The sequence below is a fragment of the Kryptolebias marmoratus genome, linkage group LG24 (genome assembly GCF_001649575.2).
Source record: "Kryptolebias marmoratus isolate JLee-2015 linkage group LG24, ASM164957v2, whole genome shotgun sequence".
NCBI classification, from domain to species: Eukaryota; Metazoa; Chordata; class Actinopteri; order Cyprinodontiformes; family Rivulidae; genus Kryptolebias; species Kryptolebias marmoratus.
Window position 1 is genome coordinate 17,412,755 of NC_051453.1, and position 23,322 is coordinate 17,436,076.

General features: G+C 42.2%; 3 protein-coding genes across 5 annotated transcripts in view; 1 reads left to right on the top strand and 2 right to left on the bottom strand.

Moving 5' to 3' along the window:
• Nucleotides 1-17,184, bottom strand: part of cracd (capping protein inhibiting regulator of actin dynamics) — a 28,687-nt gene extending 11,503 nt beyond the window's left edge. For 2 of the 3 annotated variants that reach the window (XM_017428777.3, XM_025008714.2), the window contains exon 1: nt 16,836-17,184. In XM_017428777.3, coding sequence (XP_017284266.1) covers nt 16,836-17,136 — 301 coding nt within the window. In that variant the 5' untranslated portion in view covers nt 17,137-17,184. Of the gene's footprint in view, nt 1-14,010; nt 14,260-16,835 lie in introns of those variants that run through there. The other variant, XM_025008715.2, reaches the window with a different exon arrangement.
• A 489-nt stretch (nt 17,185-17,673) lies between these two features.
• On the top strand, nt 17,674-18,593 carry chst14 (carbohydrate (N-acetylgalactosamine 4-0) sulfotransferase 14). The gene is made up of 2 exons (XM_017428757.1): nt 17,674-18,338; nt 18,578-18,593. The coding sequence occupies exons 1-2, from the start codon at nt 17,674-17,676 to the stop codon at nt 18,591-18,593; spliced, it is 681 nt and encodes a 226-aa protein (XP_017284246.1).
• A 266-nt stretch (nt 18,594-18,859) lies between these two features.
• cep135 (centrosomal protein 135) overlaps nt 18,860-23,322 on the bottom strand; it is a 10,198-nt gene continuing 5,735 nt past the window's right edge. The window contains exons 18-26 of the mRNA XM_017428744.3: nt 22,405-22,460; nt 22,133-22,301; nt 21,924-22,034; nt 21,637-21,822; nt 20,994-21,203; nt 20,679-20,881; nt 20,455-20,559; nt 19,431-19,549; nt 18,860-19,310 (exon numbers count right to left, since the gene is read on the bottom strand). Coding sequence (XP_017284233.1) covers nt 19,282-19,310; nt 19,431-19,549; nt 20,455-20,559; nt 20,679-20,881; nt 20,994-21,203; nt 21,637-21,822; nt 21,924-22,034; nt 22,133-22,301; nt 22,405-22,460 — 1,188 coding nt within the window. The 3' untranslated portion in view covers nt 18,860-19,281. The remainder of the gene's footprint in view (nt 19,311-19,430; nt 19,550-20,454; nt 20,560-20,678; nt 20,882-20,993; nt 21,204-21,636; nt 21,823-21,923; nt 22,035-22,132; nt 22,302-22,404; nt 22,461-23,322) is intronic.

The window sequence follows — 23,322 nt, forward strand, 5'->3', positions numbered from 1 at the left end:
GTTAGCGCTTGTTCTCCATGTGATTTTTCTCTGACTGTCTCCACTTAGACCCTTGCTGGTTGATAGAAATATTTGATATTCAGTCATTGCACTGGACCTGGACTTTTAGTAAACTACAATCATATTGGATGCCTTAAAGTGATAAATGATTCCAACTTTTTGGTGGGGAAAACACCTGTAACATTTAAAAACTGTTTACAAAAGATGGATAAAGTCACCATGTTGTCAGCTATTTCTTTACAGATGACGGTTTTATATTTTGACTATGATCGTTTATTTGTTTTGCTTTTAATTTTTTTAAATCAGATGTAACAAAAGACTGGAGAAACTGCAGTGTGAATGCTAAGTCCTTCATGATTCTGCAGAAATCTTTTGAAGGACGGATTTTTAAAGTTAAAACCAGCAAAACAGTAGCTAAAAGTATAAACATGATTGTGATGGGGGTGAAAGGTCACTGATAATGATGTTGTCCATGGTGTAAATTGGCAAACAGTTCAATTAAAGAACACGTAAGAACATTAAACTGCAGCTATCAGTTGTAATGTAAAGAACGGACCTGTTGATGACTGCCAGTCTGTCCAAATCATTTCAGGATCAGAGGAGCAGACTTCATGAGTACCACTCAAGATATAAAGTGTCCAGCTGTGCAGTTTGACATTTTTATGTTAAAAGATTATCAATTTAGAGCTCAGGCAAGACATTGTCCACGGGAAGACAGACGGCACCATCAAATAAACGCCTTAGGACAGTTGAATAAAAACTAAAATTAGCACAACTGTAGCTAAAAGCTAAAACGAGTAAGACAGTGGGTGAAAGTTAAAAAGGAGCATAAAAGACAAAAATAGAGCAAGTATGATGAAAAGGATATCAGAAACTGAATTGAGGAGACTCGGTTTGTTTATATTGGGAGGTTTTGTAAAGTTCAATCATTAAAAAAGTTTAAAAAAAAAAAAAATCACAGAAGCTAAAAGCCATAGCACACTATTCCCTATCGAGCCAAACGTTTGCATAAAAACAAATAGTTAAAACACAACAAAGTGTGTGAAAGTAGTTTGACTGCAACAATCGTACGGAGGAAACTATAAACAGGAAAACTAGTTAAAATTAGGGTAGTTTATTTATTGTTTTTACACTAAATGAAGTGTCTTTATTTATTATCCCCCACTATCATGAAAGGTGGGTGGTCATGTAATTGTTACCTGTGTTTTAGAAAAATATCTCATCAACCACTGGATGGAGCAATCATCAAATGTACAAGTCAATCCAATTCAAGATGGCCGCCACAGCGAATCAACAAGTACCGTACTGAGCTCAAATTTGTTGTGGTAGTAGCTGAGAGTCATCGTTAACACATACTCTGAGCTCTAACAGATTGCACAAGACATTTTGTTTTAACTTTGCAGATAAGATGGAGGGAGATGTCCTTTCTTGTTTCCAGTCTAAGCGCTTTTACCCTCAGCTGATCTATAACACACACACACAGATCCAGAGTGATGTCCAGTAACTACTGCCTCCCAGGCGCAAACCTGTGAAATGACAGGAAGCAGTTGTGTTCTGGAGGCTGCGCTGAATAGAACGTCTGATAATCTAAGATGTTTGATATTTTACATCAACCTGAAAAAAAAAAAAAATCAGCTCTACAAAGCAGGACTGGGGAATAAAGTTAGATCAGTTTTTTCCTGTGTTGTCCAGAAACTCTCAGTTTGTTTGTGTTTTTCTGAGTGGCAGTAAAAATACCTTAGAGTTGTACAGAGTGAAAGTTGGGCTCAACTGCAGCAGAAGCTTCATCTGCCTTTTATGTAGTTTCATTGAAATGGTCATTGATTATATTTTGGTTTTGTGTTGCTCAAACAGAGAAGATACATTGATTGATATTATAGGAAGAATTTGTAGCTTATTAGGTGCTGTATACAGCTTTTTATATCTAATAGTTGGTTTGTCTTTTTGTCTTTTGTGGCCAGACTTGATGCTTTTTTCCCCCAGTATGAACAATGTGAACATAGCCACTTCATCAAATTATAAACCCTTTGATAAAAATGAATGGAAGTCAGTAAAAAGGTGATCAAACACGTCGGAAATGAAGGCACAGCACACCCTTCACCACACCATGCACATCTTAAAGAGACAAAGCATATCTGGAGTCATTTTATTATCATAATGTGACTACTTTATTTTTATGCGCTGTCTCTTTAAGAAGCCCATAAAAGCCCTCATTATTTCCCATTTACCTGTGCCTCTGGGGTCGGTTACCTCTAAAAGCATGTCATGGTTAGTTTCTGCTGCGTCCGTTGCCATGGTCACTGCACTCCTCGGCTGCGGTGAGAGGAGGAGGAAGTGAAAGTGGGGATGCTGTTATTTTCTTTACTGCAGGGCGTAACAGGAGGGACCGGGAAAAAAAATTAAATGCAAGAAGAGTTCAGGGAGGAGGCTGAGAAAAAGTGTCCTGATTTTCTTTGAGCTTTCCACTGCCTCGAGCATTGTCACCAAATAAAAAAGGTCAACTCTGTAAGCTTTCGCAGAAGAATAGAGTAATGATTGAGGCCACGATAAGGCCTCTGCAACATGAGGCCACTCTGCTGTGGCTTGAATGAATATTGTTTTTGAAGTTGGCTGCAATGACTATTTTCCAGCACAATATGAGCTGCTTGCACCATCTGATGACTAGTGAGAAACACAACCTCTGTCAGGACCCCACCAAGCCACAGAAGCCCGGCGTCCTCCGGCCCACACCTGTCTGCGCCGAAAGCGTTATTTGTAAAACAGATGCACAAAAGCAGGACGGGGAGAGCTGGAGAGAAGCCCACCGTCTCCGGTGGGACCAGCGTGCCGTGGGGCTTCCTTCCTGGTAGCTGGACGGACTCTTTCAGAAATGTCTCTTCACATAAAAGAGAAAAAAAGGCTCTTTGTCTGCTCTCATACCAGCCAGCGCAGAACAAGGAGCAAACAATCATGTTTGCCAGCTTGAGTTTGGGAACTGTGTGTGTGTGTGTGCGCATTTGCAGACACCATCGTATGTGGCCGTGTCTGATGGATTAAGAAAGATCTTGTTGACTTTCTCCTTTTATTATGGCCTGCCACCAAAATGCTGTGATGTTTTTTGCCCATGTGTCTGACTGTTAGCAAAATATCTCATGAACCACCAAAGGAAATTTAATGAAACTTGCTGGAAGTAACCATTGGATGTGTCATGATTCCGGGGGTTTTGGGTTATTTTTGTAGCTTAGCTTCTGGTCTGTGGTTTCCTTGTTGCCTCCGCCAAGGAGGTCATGTTTTCAGTAGCATCTGTCTGTCTGCGCACAAGATTACTCAAAAAGTCATGAACGGATTTTCATGAGATTTTCACGAAACGTCAAATATGATACAGGGAATAAGTGGTTCAATTTTTGTGGTGATCCGGTCAAAGGTCACGGATCAGCCTGTGCTCCAACTCAGCTGGATAACAGGGGTGTTCAATTCTACAGCTAGACACGTCTTAGGTCAAGGGTGATTGCCAGTGAGTTCAAGGTGACAGGGTCAAAGGTCAAGGTCACAGATGACATTGTCCTCTAACTGTGCAACCATGTAGCAAAGGAAAATTAAACTCCACAGCTGGACACGTCTTAGGTCAAGGGTGATCACAATTGGTTTTAAGGTTATGGGGTCAAAGGTCAACCTCACAGTTGACCTAGTGCTCTAACACTGCGACAGTGTAATGTATGAATGTCAAACTGCACAGCTGGGCACCTCATGGGTCAAAGATGATGCCTGGTGATTTCAAGAATCATGGGGTCAAAGGTCAAGGTCACAGGTAACCCCTTTGTTAAAAGCTTCTCTCTGCTCCTACATGTGACCTTTTGTTCCCTCCACCTGTTTATTAGCAAAAATCAGGTAAAAAACTGATGAACAGATTTGGATGAAATCTTCAGCAAATGTTGGGCTTGTTATAAAAAACAATGGATTACATTTTGATGCTGATGTAGATCATAATCCTGATCGCCTATTTTTTATTGACGCTATGGCCTTGGCGGAGGTTTGTGCTCTCTGCATGTTTTCAGTAATGTTTATATGTTTATAGTTCAGTCTGTCTTTGTTAACCTCCAGTTCTCAGCCGTGTTTCCCTCAGTCACTTTAGTCAGCCTGTTAATCAGCCCAGCTGCTCTCTCTCTGTAATCACTCTCCCTAGTATTTATTGTCCTTTCTCTCTCTTCACCACATTATTAGATCCCCTGCTCACCTTTACTATGTCTAGCTGTTCGGTTGTACAACCTCAGTATAATTATGAAAAAACATTTCCTGGAACCATGAATCTGCCTGCCTGTCTGCATTTTGGGTCCTCTCAACCACCGTTCCTTGATTTCGCACATTTAATGAACGCTGGGCCTTTAATCGACTGCGTTCAACTCCCAGTCGTAAATTTTGTGTTTACATGCAGTTTGTTTACTGCAGAGCGCAGAAAGAGATGGGATGAGAGGAGCGCGAGGGGCAGCCATGTGCTCCACACAAGCAGGGAAATGCTTTCGACGAGGACACAGCAGCATCCTGGTATGATGAGGCCATAACACGATGTTTACCAGCAGCTCAAACATCCTTCATACCACAGCAGACGCCCTGATGGCGTGGCTCTGTGCTGCAGCGGTCGTAACCTTACGGCACAAGAAGCTCGCTGACAAAGCAGACATACAAACGCAGCAGAGCCGTGGAACGATTCACCTATTTTAGCAGCACAGCTCGACGCGGCCATGCACCACTGCAGTAAAACCTTAGGGAACATCGATCTGCTCTTTATCACAAAGCTCGATTTACCCAGACAGACGTCGCTGCTGCCTCCGCTGTGGCTTTTGGGAGAAAATGGGGGAATAAACACAAAACAGAGATGAGAAGGGCAGGTTCGGGTTTCATTAGGTCAAGGTTGTTTAAAGTGGGGGATCTGAAAATGAACAGGGAGGATAAGATGAGATGAATGAACAACATCCTGCAAAACGTCACAGTTTGAATCTTCGGCCTGTTCAGCTCCAGCCACTCTCTGTCCAAATCTCATTTCTTCACTCTCTGAAGTTTCAGCTGTCTCTGGTTTCCATAGCGACACACGCCAGCCCGGACCAAAAGAGACAGACACAACGAGGAACGGATGCACACAACAAATCCTTATCACGGCAAACAGACCAAAATAGTTCTCCCGGCTCCACACCTGCACGTGCACAAACACCGCTCCCGTTTTCTCCCCGGTTCTTTTAGCGGCAGCTGCGGGGTCGCGAGCTCGGGGACAACGAGGCAGCAACCGAGTGCACTTGACATTCAGCTAAGTGTAGGATAATTCTAAATGTGGAAAATAAACATCAGAGGTTTGCTGTGATTAAGCACCACCTGCTCAGGCTGGAACGCTAGTGGTGTGAAAACTGAGCAAAGCAAGTCAAGACGTTCCTCACAGTAACCTTTTTTGTGTGGCGATAAGGACTGTATTCTTTCCCTCCAAAAAACAACAATTATTGTTTAAAAGAACTGCTGCTGCTGACCATCTGTTGTTTTATTAAAGGCCAAGCGTTCCTTTAAAGGAATGCATTTCGCCCGCTGCCCTTCAAGCTGGAGTTTTAGACTAAGATCATCAAATAATGAGAAATGACGACGCTAAATTTAATTTAGTCAAACTAACGTTGTGCACAATCTCATGCGATTGATATGATATTGTGAGATGTCACACTCAAGAGTGTTGGGGATGACTCTCAAGTACTACCACGGCAAATTTCAGCACAATGGCTGTAAAATTGTGTTTTTTGTGTTTTCCAAGATTACTCGGCTGTGGCGGCCATCTTGATTTGAATTGGCTCCTAAAGAAAATCAGTTGCAGAAATAAATCCAATGATTGTTTTTTGAAAGTTTCATTAAAATCTGCCCGGTGGTTCATGGGATAAATTGCTAACAGACAGATAGAGTTGACTCCATTAGTTTGTCAAAGTGTTAAACGCAGATCTCGCGCGAACGGTTAGCGCTCAGAGTATAAGCTGGGGATCAGTCTCAGTAACTAGCCACACCAAATTTTAGCTGAATATCTGTAAACTTGACTGAATTATACAGATTTTTGTGTTTGCTAAGGTTGATTAGCTGTGGCAGCCATCTTGACTCGAAAAGGTTAATCGGTGGTTTATGTCGACCTGATGATTACCGTCTCAGAGCCTCAATAAAATCTAATAAAATCCGTTCACTGCTTCATGAGATAACTTGCCAACGGTACAGACAAATAAACACAAACAGAAACATTTGGTGGGTGATACTGAGAACACAGGAAATCACCTTCGCTGATATCCCAAAGAAACTGTAGCTTTACAGTTTAGTTTCTATTTTTGCATTTCAGTTTCAGCTAATTTCCTCCAAATGATGCTTTGTAAACTCAGAGAAAATCAGTTTTGAGCATTTTCAGACAAACACACAGTGGATGGTAATTTCACAGCAGCCTGCTGGTCCATAAACTAGAATTATTCTTTCTGTTTTAATATCGCCCTGTATCAAAACAAAAAAAAAAGTATTTGCCTGTGTCTGTGTGTTCATGAACCTTTCAGAAAGTAATCCCTGGGTTGACCTCTACAACGGATTTGACTCTTCTCTCTGGGATGATTATTGCAACGTTCGACTATAAGATGAGATTGATTTTTCTATTCCAGACTCGGGGAAAAGAAGAACAGATCTCGCTGATCTGTGCCCGTTTGAAACAACGCCTCTGAGCACACTCTAAGGAGACAATGAAATATGAAAACAGGAAACAGCCCAACTCTGTGGCGTCCTCAGCTCTCAGCATACCGCTTCCATAAATACGTCGTCACAAAAAGAATAATGCATCCTGTCATTCGTGCAAAAGGCATGAGATGCGAATTCGAAGCTAAATGCATAAATTATGTAAAAGTTTCAAGTCAAAGCACTCTTCTCTGCACAGTCTTCAACAACTTGTCCATATGCAGAAGTTGATCTTTAATCAGATACACAGCTGTCCCGTAATCCCTTAACTATTATTACTTTGCAAAACAACAAAATTATTCTAAAAATCTTGTCGCTGACCTGTTGGGCAGTTTGTGCCTTCGTCCGTTTTATTGTTGACACTTTCCTGACCTTTCATGTGAACACTGTACGCCTCCTAAAATATACACCTGTCCACATGTTTACAGGCGTCTACCCGAGCACGGTGGTGCTGAAAACGACTGAAGGCTCCAAACGAATATGCTAGAACACCAGAGATGCATTAAGTGCTGTTTTCTGGGCCGAAACTTCCCATGTCTGATTTTCTTAAACCCTGACTTGTCACAAAACACATTTTCCTAATTTCTGACTGACTTGAAAGTTTGACTGTGTGTCCATAATACAACCATTACAATAACAACTTTCACATTTTCTCTCAAAAACAGTACCAGCATGCATGGTTCCTGTTCTCTGTGACTAGAAATCTACAAATAATAGTCTCTGACTTGTTGAACAAAGACAAAGAACTCAAACTCAAATGCACACATGGTCCGCGGGGCAGATCCGGCCCTCTGTAACATTTCATCTGGCCCCCAAGATAACATTTAAACTTCATTAGGTCCGGTCCTCCAGTCCGGGACAGATCGAGTCTCTGATTCTTATTTTGCTTAAAAATAAACTGATCCTAATTAGTGAAGTTTTCTCTTGACAGTGACTTAGAAACCAACAATATATATGTATGATCAGGATTTGTTGATGGCTTTTTAAAAAATCTGTTTTAATTTTAAAAATTCATTTAAAAGCTGAGTAAGGCGTAAGAAATGGCTGCTAATGATGTGCTTTTTGAAGTTTGATCTATTTGTCTGTGTTCATTAAAGTCTGTTTGCTCTAAATTCTGTATAATCTGTAAAGGTCATTGATATTTCTATATGAATGATTTGACATAATGCATCTAAAACCAAGGTTAATTTATGTAATATTTAATAAATATTGTTTATGACTGGCCTTTGGCCCCCTTGCGTCACTGGGTTTGACACCCCTGCTCAAAAGGAATTACCGCCAGGTGATCACATAGAACCTAATGTGTGTTAGTTTGTCTGTCTGTTAGCAAAATATCGCACGAACCACTGGATAAAACTTAGTGTAACTCTCAGGATGTAATCTTTGGATGTACATGCATTAACGTTTGGCGTCAACCCAATTCAAGATGGCCAACACAGCTAAGCCACCTTCCGTGTGTACTCGAGATATCTAACGGGCGAATGAAGCAAAACAATGGATCTGAGCGTCACATGCAATGTGTATCACATGACCACGGTTATATTTTCCACATTAGCTAACGGCTGAAGTGACAGCACTCGAGCGCATAAACATGAAGGCCTTCCACAGCTTTTAGGGATTATAATTTTTAAGATTACTGATATTTACTGAGACAAAATTGGGGAGGGAGTCACAAGTGCATTGTTATAAATAGGTTTCAGTAAACAGCCGACAATGTCTTTACACGAAAAGAAACACTAACTGCAAAACTTCAGGTAACCTGCAGTTCAGGCAAAACTACAGAACGATTTGTGTTGAAGATCTAAAAAAATTAAAACGTCTTTCTTACCGTCCTGTCGCTGTTTCGTGTGCGAGAGTATCTGTGAGTATGTGGCCGTTCCACCTGCCTGCTGTTACTGTGGATCTAGGGCATTACCTGGAGTCAGGTGTCAGATGCAGTGTGTGTGTGAGTGTGTGTCTGGGAGTACAGAAGAAGAAGAACTCTGTAAACATCTTTAAAAATTCTCATATTGATAAATTAAAGACCTACCATTAAACTAAGATTACCAACTGATGACAGGGACAGAGCTACAGCCCTTCAGGTCCAAACCTTGTAAAACAGAAATGTGTGATCTGATGCGATACTGTGAGATCTTGCGCCATCTTTTAGCAGTCGGGGTATGTGCCTAGGACGACTCTCAGCTACTACCACACCAAATCTTAGCTCAGTATCGGTAAATTTGACAGAATTATGTCCATTTTTGTGTTCTCAAAGATGAGCTGGCTGGGACAACTATCTCCAATTGGGTGGAATCCAAACGTTAATCTGATGCAGACGTATATCCAAAGATTGTTTTCTAGAAGTGCCATTAAAATTCACTTTACGAGATAGTTTGCAAACAGACGGACCTCACAGGATCAGTTCGCGCTCGCCGCACAGGTTGAGGAGTTCACATGGGTGCTGAAAAGGAGCACGTGTGCCGTCAGAGGAAAGGAGGTGTGTCGGCGAGCACAAGGGCAGGGCTGAGCGGGGGAGAGACGGGCGTTCTCCAGTGTCTTTTAGTGCTGCTGTGCTGAGGAGGCACAAAGTGACACTTTGTTTCGCCGTCAGATAGCTCGGAGCAGGAGAACAGAGTGGCATTCATCATTTCTAACTGGCTGATGCACACAAAGGCTTTCATTGTGGTTTAGCAGCGTTGTGCTCATGGGTGTTTATAATGATTCATAATGCTACAAACCACAGCTGCTTAATGGCATTATGGCCACTAATGTCTAGTATATTTAGGTCTACGATGCCCCAGTGTTCAGAGCTGCCCTCTAGCTGCAGTAAACACACACTGGTTGTTTTTCAAACCAAACATTCAAATTAATATCTGAAGGAAAACAGCAGCTTTAATTTCAGCCTTCAATACAGTTTGACTAACCAAAATCCTTCCTATACGGTTCTGTTTAATCCGATCCGGGCTCGTAATGGCTGTGAAAGTGTCAGCATAGCGCTACTGTGTACTCTCCAGTTTTGGCAGGCTCACACTGCAGCCTTACAGGAATATGGTAATGACGGGGCTTTACCACCCCGGCTGCTGCCTATATTAGAGCAGCGCAGCACTTCAAAGACAGATGGCTCTCTGACTGACAACGTGCAGGGGTAGAAAGCCGGAATAAAGCGCACATCATCGCTGCAGAATATGCACGCGGAGGCTCCTGACGAGTCCCGTTTGTGTGAACAAAGAGGCCGCGGCCAGCCCACCCTCAGCTGCGCCGAGTGAGGGGCAGTCGCACTTGACACGTAAGGAAAGAAGCAGCCATTCACAATTTTCATGGAGCTGAGAGCAAATACCTGAACATGAAAATGCTTTCCGCCCCACAAATTAAAAATTGTGTCAAGCTTAAGGAAAACAAAAATGAAGCTGAGGTTCATCGACGGATGAATCATAGGGACGATTAGGGTGGACAAAAAAAAAAAAAGGTAGGTTTTTAAAACAGATCTAAATGTGATGCATCATAAAAACACACTATTTATCAAACATGCATTCTGAGTTCTGTCATTTGTAGGAACCACAAGATCTGCAAACATAATAGTTCACCTAAGGTGCACATTTTTAGAAGGTTCATAAGTTGGGTCACATACCACAGAAGTAAAAACAATTAGGATAGCCGTCGTCATAATCTGCCTGGCAGACTTTAATTATCACCTACTGCCACAAAAAGCTTGCATTCATGTAACTGCCTGTGTCAAAATACTTCATGAACCAAAGAAATTAATTTTAATGAAATGCTCAGATATTTATTATTGGATGTACATCTACAGCTCATTAAAGCCACAGCAGCAGTCTGTGTATCATCTATGATACAAAAATTAACCACTAAATACCAAAAGTCTAGCGCATCATTTTTAACAAATGAGGGGAAACCAGCTGAGTCAGCTATTATTGCCAACAATTACGAGGTGTAAACAAAGTCAAGGAATGTTTGCTGTTTTCTAACAGAATAACTAAAAAAAAAAACTCTGATAAGTGTGAAATATATATTAACCCACAATCATTTCATGGTGTAGAAATTGTGTTAGAAGCATAAAGATTCAAATCCAAAACTTTGAAAAACCGCAAGGTTTTTTGTGACAGCTGTTGTCTTTAAATTTTGGAGTTAACCTGATTTAATATGGCTCCCACAGCGAACAGACCTTTTAAAGCACAAAAATGGCTACAACCAGTAGCTGAGACTGATCCTCTGCCTAGAACAGATTGCATGAGAATTTTGTTCAAAACTCCCAGTAAAGTTGGAACGTTGGGTAAATGTAAAAAAATAAATAAATAAATTTTAAAAAAAGACAGAATGCAGTGATTTGCAAATCTCCTAAACTCATATTTTATTCACAGTGGAACACATCAAACATAAACATATCAAAAGATTAAACTAAGAACTTATATATTTTAGGTAAAATTTTAATGTTATGGATGCAGTATGGGGTTGAACATTAACTTGCTGAAATATACAAGTTCTGCCTGTAAAAAGACAGTCTCTGGATGGGAGCATATGTTGTTCTAAAACTTGTATATACTGTTCTGCACTGATGGTGCTTTGGTGTAAGCTGGCTATACCAGAGGTACTAATGCACCCCCATACCATCAGAGAGGCAGGCTATTGAACTGTGTGATAATAACAGACAGCATGGTCACTCTTCTCTTTTGTACAGAGGAAATGATGTCCACCTTTTCCAAAAAGAGTTTCAAAGTTTGATTCATCTGACCACAGAACAGTTTCCCACTCTGCCTCAGTCCATTTTAAATGAGTTTTGGCCCAGAGAAGATGGTAGCATTACTGGATGCTGTTCACATCTGGCTTCTTCTTCGCATGATAGAGCTTTAAGTACCATTTGTGGGTGGTAGGGCAAATTGTATTTGCAAACAGTGATTTGTGGAAGTGTTCCTGAGTCCATGCAGTGATGTCCAGAACCGAATTGACTTTCAGCCTTGTTCTTTGAGCTCAGATTTCTCCAGATTCTTGAAATCTTTTATATTATAAACCATACGTGATGAGATCTTCAAAGTTTTTCCAATTTTTCATTGATGAACATTATTCTAAAATTGTTCCACTGTACAGACTCAGCCTCTCTAAAATGCTCTTTTTATACCCACTCCTCTTACTGACCTTTTGCAAATTAACCCAATTATCTGTAAAATGCTCCTCCAGCTGTTTCTTATTTGTACCACTTACTTTTACAGCCTTTTGTTACCCCTGTCCCATCATTTTTGAGATATGTTGCTGCCATAAATTTCAAAATGACCTTCATAAAATGGTACAATTTCCCAGCGTAAACACTCGATATGTTTACTATGCTCCATTGGAAATAAAATATGGGTTCATAAGATTTGCAAATCATTGCATTCTGTTTTTCTGTTTATGTTCCACGCGTGTTCCAAAGCTTTCGGAGTTGGGGTTGGTACACTTTACATCATAAATACATTAAGCAGTTAATGCAGAGCGATGTTTTGTAAACAGAATCTCCAGGAACAGGAAGATGATGCGGCGCAAACAAGCAGACCTCTAATCAACTCAATGCATCTTCATACGTACACACATGCTCATGTAGTGACTAATACTTCCATTATTTTAAATTTAGGTGTTTCCTTTCTATCAACTTTAGTTTTTCTAATTCTACGTTCATGCCAAGTAACTGCTACTCTTTAAACAATGAGTAGACAGAGAACTAAATGGGCCTCGGCACCTTTATGGCGCCTCAAATCTATAGTTATAGTTTCATCTAAGGCCACAGGGTGGTACGTGACTCAGATAAAACAGATGCCTCGAAATATGTTTCTGGAAGATGTTAGTCAGCATTTGTAACATGGTAACTGTAGCATAAAGTGCAAATCCGAGCATCTGAGATTCCAGAACATCCGGCTGATTAAAGCTGGTTGATGAATCATATGGAGGCATCTTTACAGTAGTGATCCGGTCTAAATGACCTTTAGGCAAAACACACTGCTCTCCTCTCTTCTGTGGATGTCGGTTCTTGCCTCGGCCTTCCAGGAAGAAGCAGAGTCCCGCTCTGCAGTCGGGTGGCAGAAAGGATTTTTGTTTGTTTGTTTGTTTTAAAAGGAATGCATTTCAGGCCAGAGTTTAAAACTCAGCTCACCTCAAAATGCAAAATGACGGGACTTATAGCCGTTTTGGGTCAAACCTTGAAAATGTTTTGTTTCGGAATGAGCTCACGCCGCACCACGCCACGCCACGCCACGCTCTGGCAATCAGGGGATGGGTTGCGAATGACTCTCAGCTACTACCGAGCCAAATTTGACCCGAGTGTCTGTAAAACCGACTGAGAGAGGGAGCAATTTCGTGTTTGCTGAGGCTGAATAGCTCTGGCGGACATCTTGAATTGGGTTGACTCTATAGGTTCATCAGCTGTAGATGTACCACTGTATCCAGTGATTACTTTCTGGGAGTTTCATGAGATATTTTGCAATGCACAGTTAGACAGGCAATGACAACATCACCCTCCTTCTGCTTACAGAAACAGACCAGTTTACTCTACACCAGCAGCCCTGTGAATGCTATTCCCCCTGACTGTCTGTCTCAGCAGCAAAGATACTGACCGAAGAATGAAAAGCCTTTTAGATAAGGCATGCAAAACAAACCCTGTAGTTTCTTTTTTTTTGTTTGTTTGTTTCTGCACACGTAGGCCCGTACCATATGGCCCGAGCACGATTAGGAGCTGACTCGCACGTCCTGACATCTCAGATGGTCGTGCTGAGCATCGCATGGAGAAGGGCAGCCGGTGCTCAGAAAGCCTACCTCAGCGGATGGACCCTGAAGGCATCAATCAATACGCAGCCGAACCGTTAATGGCAAATCAGAGGATGCATGGCAGGGATTACGCTCTATTAATTGGCGTCTAAAAGGCGCACGGAGAACAAAGGATGTGCCCCCCCCCCCCACACACACACCCAAAAAAAAAAAAAAATCCTCACAGATGGCGTCAAAACGGCGCCGAACTGATAAAAGGCAGCTTTGGATTTTGGTGTCAATTAATGCCAATTTGGCCCGATGACAATGACGTTTGCGCATATCAAGTCGCATCAAATTGCAAATCGCAGCTGCATACATACACACGCGCGCGCGCGCGCACACACACACACACACACACACACACATATCTGGGGATGGATGGATGGAGCAGAAGATCCGAGCAGGTCAGTGGGAAATGAGGAGCGGGCTACGGTGACAAGGTCACCAGCGCCGTCGTGCGAATGGCGAACACATCAGCGTAAACAACAAACAACATGGAAGAAAAGGCGAGGGAAATAAAGAAATAAATCCCCGCACCTTTGTGTGGAAAAGCGCGGGTCCTCCCTCCGGCGGTGATGAGCGCTGAGGTAAACCCTGGGCCCCCACCACCACCACCACCACCCGGCGGCTCCGAAGCCTTTTTGTGTTGCTGATGCTGCGGGTGCCCGACACGCACCGAACGACGCTTTCCCGCACAGCTGCACGCGTGCGAGCCCGAGCCGGAGACGGACACGGAGATAGAGACGGAGACGGAGACGGACGGAGACAGGGAGGGTGTGGCTGCGCGAGGAGACTGAGCACCGCGCAGCGCCGAGCGTCACGATGGGAGCGCGGGGCTGAGCGCGCGCGCATGGCTGAAGTCGCTGGAGAAATGATGGAGATGGATGAGTCCAACCAGGAAAAACTATAACAACATTTAAATAAAATGTGAGGACGTTAATTCTGCGAGGATATATGTCATTTTGGTTTATGTTTAGCTGAAGTAATAAAAAAATATTAATAGCAATAATTGAATCAAAATACAAATTAAAGGCTTAGCATTCGTTGATTGAATGCATATCGCCCACCACCTTTCATCCTAGCTTTAAACTGAGATCATATAGCAATTTTAGTCAAACCTTAAAAATAGTAAGTGTAAAGGGATTACTTAAATTGCTGTGCTGTAAATGACTCTCAGCTACCACCACTCTGAATTTGAACTCAATAGCTGTAAAATGCACCGATTTATAGTCATTATTCGGTTGGCTGAGATTGTATAGCTGTGGTAGCCATCTTGACATGAGTTTCCAAAACGTTCATCAGTTGTGGAGGTACAGCCAATATTGATTTGCTGAGAGTTTCATTAAAATATGTCCAGTGGTTCATGAGATATTTTCAAAGAAGGTTCACTCCAAGTTAATGCCAAGATTTTAAACAAATGTCGCGCAACTTGTTGGGAACAATGCTCGGCTACTACCACACCAACTCCTTGTTCGGTATCTGTAAAATTGGCTGACTTATAACCATTTCATGTTTACTACAATCGGACATTTTTAACTGGGCTGGCTCTAAAAGTTAAACAGTCGTATGTACAGCCAAAGATACTTTCTGGAGGTTTCATTAAAATCTGTTTAGTGATTCATAAGATGTTTTCCTAAAGCTAGACAGATAAACATTACAATATTAAACAATACTATTGCACATTGAATGTTTTTTCTAATACACACAGCCCTACTTCACATAATGATCATCTTCACAGCAGGATTATTGATTTAACTAAAGTTGACAGAGTGGTTGTGTTTATAGACCTTTAAATTGTCATTTAAGAGATAAATGGCTCGACTCAAGGTTTTATGGTTTCATCTGTGGTACACTTCTCCAATTTTTGTAAAGATAATCTTTTTGGATCTTTCTCAGTTCTAAACTGAGAAGTGCATTATCCCAAACCTTAGGTAGATCTCTGCACGCTGCAACTAAGATAGCTCTTCAGGTGGGAAGTGAAACGTCTTCAAGGATTAAAAAAAAAAAAAAAAAAAGAAATCCATCTGTTTTCGATTCAACTTGCTAGAAGTTACACCCTGGTTTACAAAATGCAAAGCAAACAGATATGAGCAAAAAAAAAAAAAATCTAAAGAGACACTTGTTCTTCATTAATCTGGAAAGAATGATTTCCAAAGAATCTGAAGTGGAAAAGGGTTAAAACACATTTAGGCTTCATATTTGCAAGTATGCAGGTTCATATTTGACTTTTCAAACCTGCCATTTTTCCTACAGTGATGATAAATCAATCACTTGTTCCCAGGTCATGGGTGCAAACCTGCTGCTTATTTGGTTAGTGAGAATATGTCGGTCATTTCTTTTCAGTTTTCATGCTAGTTTTGTGCATGTTAAATAAAACAAAGTGAAGATCTGTGAGATCTGGAGCCAAAGTGCAGTTTACAGATTATGCTGTCAGTCTTGTCACACATTTGTAACCGTGTGGTGCAGTGAGCAGCCCGGGCTCTAGTTTCCTCCTCAGAAAGGTGTGTGCAGATGACCACAACGGGAAGGTTCAGGTGTCTTTTTGGTTGCGTAGAGAAGTGTGTCCACACAGGATTCACTAAAATAAGTTTGTCCTGAACCTGGACATAAAAATGTCGTTCTTATGATGGTTTTGGCTTGGTTGTAAATCAGAGTTTTGATGTGTAAAACATTGTCACCATTTTATTATTGGCTGGGTGGATGAGACAGACTGTATATACAAGGATCTGTAGTGAGAAAAACAAACAATCAAATGGGCTACACTGCTCAGAGGAACTGTTTATAAAGATCTGAATAAAACTTTATCTCAAAGCAGTGTAAAACTAGATTTCAATTCAAAAAGTGTTAAAGGACATCGGTGCGTATAAAAAACGAGAATAAGCGGACTGAACTACATTTCCCAGCGGGCATAGGGACATGTTGAAGACCGCTGTGTTTATCAGCTTCTTCGGTCTACCAAATGTTAGTCATTCAGTCAGACAAAAATATGACTGGGAGCACACATTTAACATTTTATTTTATCATTAAAATAATGCGTGTTTATAAATTAGTCTGCTTGTGGTGCTGAAACGCATCACAAGTTACTTTATTTTGAAAGTACCGGCGCTTTTATGTAGTAAGCGGAAATTAAAATGAACTGCGTTAAAAAAAAAAGAATGAAGAAATTATGATTATATGTAAGTACTTCTCACTCATCGTCACATAAAGTGATTTTTTTTCTCAAATGTACACATTCGTTTAAAACAAAAGAGTGAAGTCGAGGGTTTTATTCTGACAGTTCAAATAGGAAGTGGTCACATACAACTCTTTGAACAGAAGTGTGGGTACGTGTAAGGCTTTTAAGCGGAAACTTTCCTACGTACCCGGGGTTGACTTGTAAAAGTTGGCAGCCGGCGGACGGACGAGCTGGACCTGAAGTATGCCTCCACGCAGGCCGGACCACGGGCGGAAAAGGAGCGACGGAGTCCGGAGCAGCTCGGTTCTGGGCTCCAGGAGCACCGTGAGCCCGGGCTCCGCGCGCCGCAGCTCCGCCGTGCTGCCCTCGGTGCTAACCTTCCTGGTGATCGTCGCCTCCGGAGGCCTGCTGCTGATGATAGAGAAAGGAATGCTGAACAGCATGGAGACGCCTTCGCCCAGAGGGGACGGCAAGCGGCTGGACCTCATCAGGCAGGCCGGGAAACAGGGTTCAGGTGGAGAGGACGTGGAGTCCCAGGTAAACCAACCCGCTGAGAGTGGGTGGATGGTCATGACTCTGTTGGAAACTTAACACCACTTTCACTTTGTCACACTTCAAATCTGAAAATAAGCTTTGATATTTAATAAACATTCAGCGGAATATACCCCCCTCCCTCCTAAGGTTTATTATATTAACGTAGTAGCAGTAATATTCCCACAAGGCTTAAAATTTGGATCACGTTACATTTAGGCTTATTTAATTTGCAGCTTCTAGTTAAAAACACAACATTTGCTTCCTTCTAACCCGCCACCTAAAGCCCTCTATAATGCAACTTTTTTATAGTGAATTCAAGTAAAAATGACTAAAATCTCAATTGGACAGTATATTTCTCAGAACTTAGAGGGGTGAATACTTACCAAACTAAAATTAATCTTTACAGATAAAACTGGTGGATTGCATGTTGAAGTTACTGGTTTCTGTTCATTTAGATCCTCCAGGAGATCCGCAATCGGACCATCAGGGCCATGTGCAGCCAGAGGAACATGCCCCACAGCATCTGGTCCCTGAGCCCCCCCCAGAGGAAGACGCTGCTGCAGCACGTCCTGGTGAACGACAAGTACCGCTTCCTCTACTGCTACGTCCCCAAAGTGGCCTGCTCCAACTGGAAGAGGGTTCTGAAGGTGCTGAGCGGAGCCCTGGAGAGCGTGGACGTCAGCATCAAAATGGACCACCGCAGCGACCTGCTCTTCCTGTCCTCCCTGAAGCCGGACGAGATTCGCTACAGACTCGCGCACTACTTCAAGTTCATGTTCGCGCGGGAGCCCATGGAGCGCCTGCTGTCTGCGTACAGGAACAAGTTCGGGGAGATCGAGTCCTACCAGAAGAAGTACGGGGTGGAGATCATAAAGCGGTACAGAAAGGGCCGGGCCAAGGATCCATCTGTGACAGGAGACGATGTGACCTTTGGGGAGTTCGTCCGTTACCTGCTGGACGAGGACGTGGAGCACATGAATGAGCACTGGATGCCCATGTACAACTTGTGCCAACCTTGTGCCATCTCTTATGATTTCATCGGCTCCTACGAGCACCTGGAAAGGGACGCAGAGTATGTGCTCCAGCGCATCAAGGCGCCTCCTTTTGTTCACTTCCCAGTGAGGCAAACGTGGTACAAGCCCGTCACCACGGAAACGTTACACTATTACTTATGCACACTGCCGCAGAAACTACTCAGGGAACTCTTGCCAAAATATATTTTAGACTTCTCCCTATTTGCGTACCAACTCCCCAACACAACCACTGAACACTGCAGACATTAAAAAAGTGCCATTTTGTAGTTTCTTTTTAGAGATTTGTATTATTTTTTACTCCTAGAAAACAGTATTTTGAGAGCTCTTAAACGTTTTTACTTGAGATGTCTGCGTGTTAAAGAGTTCAAAACCACTAAAGCTTGAAAAACCTAAAAGAAAAGGGCTATCCAAAGCCACATTAGAGGAGCTGTTACACTAAATAAAGTATAAAATAATGATTGAATCATTAATCTACTGCAGACCTTGAAACAGGTAAATGTTTAATGACCTCAGTGAACATTCTGTGGTTTAGCAGGCTAAAACACGCACCATATATTTTTATTTTATTTGCGCCGACCTTTTCTATTACTATTTTTTTTCTAATAAAACTGAAATTCATATTTTATCATGTACGCTTGTCCAGTTGAATTTTTTTACTCTTTATTTTGTAAATAACTTAATTGTTTAAAAAAATAAATAAATATATATATATATATATATATAAAAAACGTAAGTATGAAGCATTATACACAAAATTTGCTGGATACCAAACATTTTTCCTGCCGTGTGTGACGTTAGAAATGTTTTAAAAAATACATATACATACAAAAACAAGCTGATTTTTATCAGTGGCATTACATTGTACTGACAGAGTGAGTAAAATTCATGAGAGGTTGGGTGTTTTAGAAAGGAATAGCCAAAATGGTGCTTTTTTTTTTGTCTTATCCTGAGTCACTGACAGGACTGAGGTATGTTACAGGCCACTTCATGCCTGTCAAGTCTTTACGTTTCAAGTCCACACCTACGTTTCCAGTGTTTTCTGACTCGCAGCAACTTCAGTCATCTTTAGTCGTTATTCCTTGAAGCTAATGCTCCTAAAAAAAAAAAGAGGAGAGAAAAACAAAGATTTCAGCACGCTGAACGAAACAAAAGCTAAACCTCGTCAAGGCACACTGGAGCTAGAAACTTGAGTCAGGGCCAAGTCGTCTACGGACTTGTCTGCGGAGCGGTCGAGAGCTCGGAGAACGGAGCGTTCTGTCGGGAACCGCTGGAGGCGCTGAGGGGCGACGAGAACGACAAACCCTGTCGGCGCAGCTCCTGAACCGCTCGTTCCCTGGGGACAGAGGTGCAACAGATGTTCGTGTTTGCTGAGCAGCAACACAGTTACATGATACTTTAAAAAGGTTAAAAAAAATACAGTAAGAAACTAAATCAAACTGTTATATTGACAGTTATTGTCCTTAAATTAAAATTTTTTAGGTTAAATTAGTGACCGGCTGCCAACTACCACCTGTGTTTGTTTACCTACAAAAACATCTGAAGTGTTGAAAATGTGTCAACGGTTGAGGCGTCTATGGAAGAGTCGTTTGGTATCCAGAGTCTGACAAATTTGATGTATTGGTACATATTTACATATTTATGCAGATAAAAGTGCTTTGTTTACACTCAGAATTGCTCATGAATAAACCTGGACAACTACTGGAGTAAACTTTCAAACTGCACCATTTGATAAAATTCAGAATAACCCCTTTTCTGTTTGACTTTATATTTTACAACGAGTGCCTTTATGAACTATGTTCATGCAATAGTTTTTTGATAATCGGTTCATATCATATCTTTCAGGTTAAACATGTCTTAAAAACTTTAACAGGTAGGATTTTTTGTTTGTGCATCAACCTTAGTTTTACATCACAATAAATTCACATTTCATTAACCAGCGTTACAAATCAGAAGTTTGTACGCTGGAATTTTCTGGATTTTCCACAAGAGCAGGTCACACGTCAATCTATCAAACTCCAAATTAACAAAAGACACGATTGATTCTGCGTGACAGTAAACTGGGTTGTTTTATCAGTCCGATTCAAAACTAGTTCCTTCCTGAGCTCCAGCCTGATGACAGATAATAATAAAATAAAACCGATGTCTTCTTTATGATCTGTTCTAAGTGCAGTTAAATTGCCAGCAGGTTACTGATAAAGACAAAACCCATATGTTGAGTGTAGATCTCAGAGAGCTCACCGTTCAAAGCGCTCGGAGGTGAGCTGCCGTTTCAGGACGTCCATCTCTGTCTGCAGCTGAGACACTCTGCCACGGAGCTGGGACACCTCTCTGGTATGCTCTGCACTTTTTTGCAAATGTACAAAAAAAAAAAAAACGATTCAACAAACTTCCTTTGAAGAAGTTCGATTTTATTAGGTTGACCCCAGCGTAATGAACTGGATTTGGTCGGGTTTTTTTTTTACTTTTTGTTGTCGGCCAGAGCGAGCCTGTCACGCAGGACCTTCAGCTCCGACTCCCTCTCGCTGGCGGTCAGGTGCGTCTGAAACTCTTTCTGCCGGTTGGTGGAGAGAAGCGCCTCTAGGTTACGCACAGTTAGCCTCTCGCTGGCGAGCTGCTTCTTCAGGACCTCCACTTCCGAGCGAACATCCTCCAGTTCTCCAGTGACCTGAGAACGGGAGAGCGGAATCTGTGACGAGACGGATAACTCCAGCTGCAGAAACAGCTCAGACGCACTCGGGGAACGCAACAAAACAAGTCCAACCCAGAGCGGGCCTCACCCTCTCGAGGTCCATGCTCTTGGAGGTGAGCTGGCGTAAAGTGAGCTCCTTTCCGGAGTCCAGTTTGACACAGAGCTCCCTGATGGAAGCAAGATCCGAGAGGAGAGCAGCTTTCTCCTCCTGCGCCGTTTGTAGCTCCTTCTCTGTTAGGGACATCCCACGGACTAGAGAGGAAATCTGGGCTTTGTAAGCCTGCAGTGCCTGGGTGTGCTTAGACGAACAGGGAACATTATAATAACACAACATTAAGACGCCGAAGTAAAAATAATTATAAAAAGAAAAACATTCACCAAATTAAAGGCCTAACATATAATCGCCCACCGCCTTTGATGCCAGAGTTTTAAACTAAAGGATCTAAAATTATGTTATTTGCAGTCTCATGTGATGCTGTGAGATCTTCCAAGGTGTGTTAGTGCTCGATTAGGTCATAGCCATTTTTGTGTTGGCTACGGTTGATTAGCTGTGGCAGCCATCTTGAAGTTGGTGGACTCCAAACATAAATGAGTTGTAGATGTACATCTAATGATTACTTTTTGAGGAAGTCATTGTCCAGTGGTTAATGAGACACGCAGACACGGGCAAAAACATTATCGCCGTCTTACTTGTGGGAGCGGGTTCATTAGGTGTTCATCTTATGCCTCACCTGTTGGATCTCTCGGTCCTGCTGTCCGACTGTATCTCGGAGCTGTCTGCGTTCTGAGTCCGTGGAGAGCAGCTCCAGGCGGATGGAGTTATTGAGACCTTCGGCCTGCTGCAGCTTCTGCTCCCGCACCTTCACCTCGGAGTGGGCCGTCCGGAATCTCTCCAGCAAGTCCCTGTTCTCCTGTTCCTGGAGGCCAACTCTCAGCAGTCAGCAGAGCCTCTCTCGAAGAGTACAGGTGCGGTATACAAGCACACATGAGCAGAGCTACCAGAGTGACACCGTCTTACCTTCGTGGCCATAAGTTTCTCTATTCTGGACACTTCAGAAATGTACGAGTGGACCCTCAACTTCAGCTCGTCCTTCTCGTGCAAAGCCTCCTCCATTTCTGCGTGCACAGTCTGAACAGAGAAGCACAGGACGCTCCGGTTATTTACATTCTGTTCTCCTCATATGACAAAAGCCCACCCGTTCTAGGGAAGTCAAGTGTACTAATTACTTGGTTCTCCCTGGTCATTGTGGCCAGGTCATCTTGCAGCCTCCTGTTCTCTCTGATGAGGACTTCTTTGTCTCTCCTGAGTGCAGCCTGCTCCTCCTGACACGTATCCACCTGCCTCCTCAGACTGCTTATCTCCCTCTCACGGCTGTTCAACGCTCCTTGCAGCTGACTGAAATGGTTCGATCAGTTTTGTCGGCAAAGAAAAAGTTGTGATTTATTGCCATTAGCTTTCTATCAGAATGTTGGAAACCATCCCAGGGTACAATACTCACGCTAATGACTTGTCCATGTTTTTGACTGTGAGTCTCACATCTTCAAGGGTCCTTTCCTGTGTGAACGGTACAGTTGTGCCTTGTTAGGACTCTAACAGAAAACACCTTAGGAAAATTTGTGACAAACACAAGACTGTTCACTTGGTCCTATAAATGACTTGGAATATCCACGCTGTAAGTTTAAAACGTAGCAGGTTTCTTATAGTGACTGTCTGCAAAGTTTCCTTGATCGTGAACTGTACTCAGAGTTAAGCTAAATTAAAGGAACTGGAACAAAACAGAACGGGGAACTCTGTTATTATAACGGACTTTGGAAGCTGCGTCATGTATTTGACAAGTGGCGCCTCATTATTGTAGCTAAACTAAGACACATTTCTGTACTGACAGGGGGTTTGTGCTCTCATCAAACCTTCCCTATTTTTAAAAAAGAGAATTTCTCAGTCAAGTCTGAATATAGGATTTAGAAAGACCCAATCCAGCTGGTAATAATCTCCTCAAAATGCAACTGTTACTCAGAACTGTATACTTAAAATAGGGATCAAGAAATTTACTAATGATGTCTTGTCTAGATGCTAAACAGTGAAAAAAATGATCCAGGCTGATTTCTTTACCCAAGTTTGAGAATATTGAGCTATTTACATGAGACATGAACCCATTTTGCGTTGTAAACCTGCTGAGGGACGTCCCTGGTCCCTCCTAAAAAATAAAAACGACTGGAGCAGCGTCAGTCTATAATTAGCTGTAAAGTCCAGCTGGTTTGGGATCAAATACCCAAAACAGTCCATTAAAAAAAAAAAAAAGATGAAAAATCAAACTGAAAACATGTGTAACATCATTGGGGAAGACATGAAGACCTTCTGAAAGTGTTGCAGCCAAATAACAGAGCGTGTTAGCTCAATTATTTTTGCAATGAGAGAA

Bases quoted from the DNA above. Each gene is read 5' to 3' on its own strand.
- chst14 (XM_017428757.1), top strand. From the start codon at position 17,674: ATGTGCAGCCAGAGGAACATGCCCCACAGCATCTGGTCCCTGAGCCCC.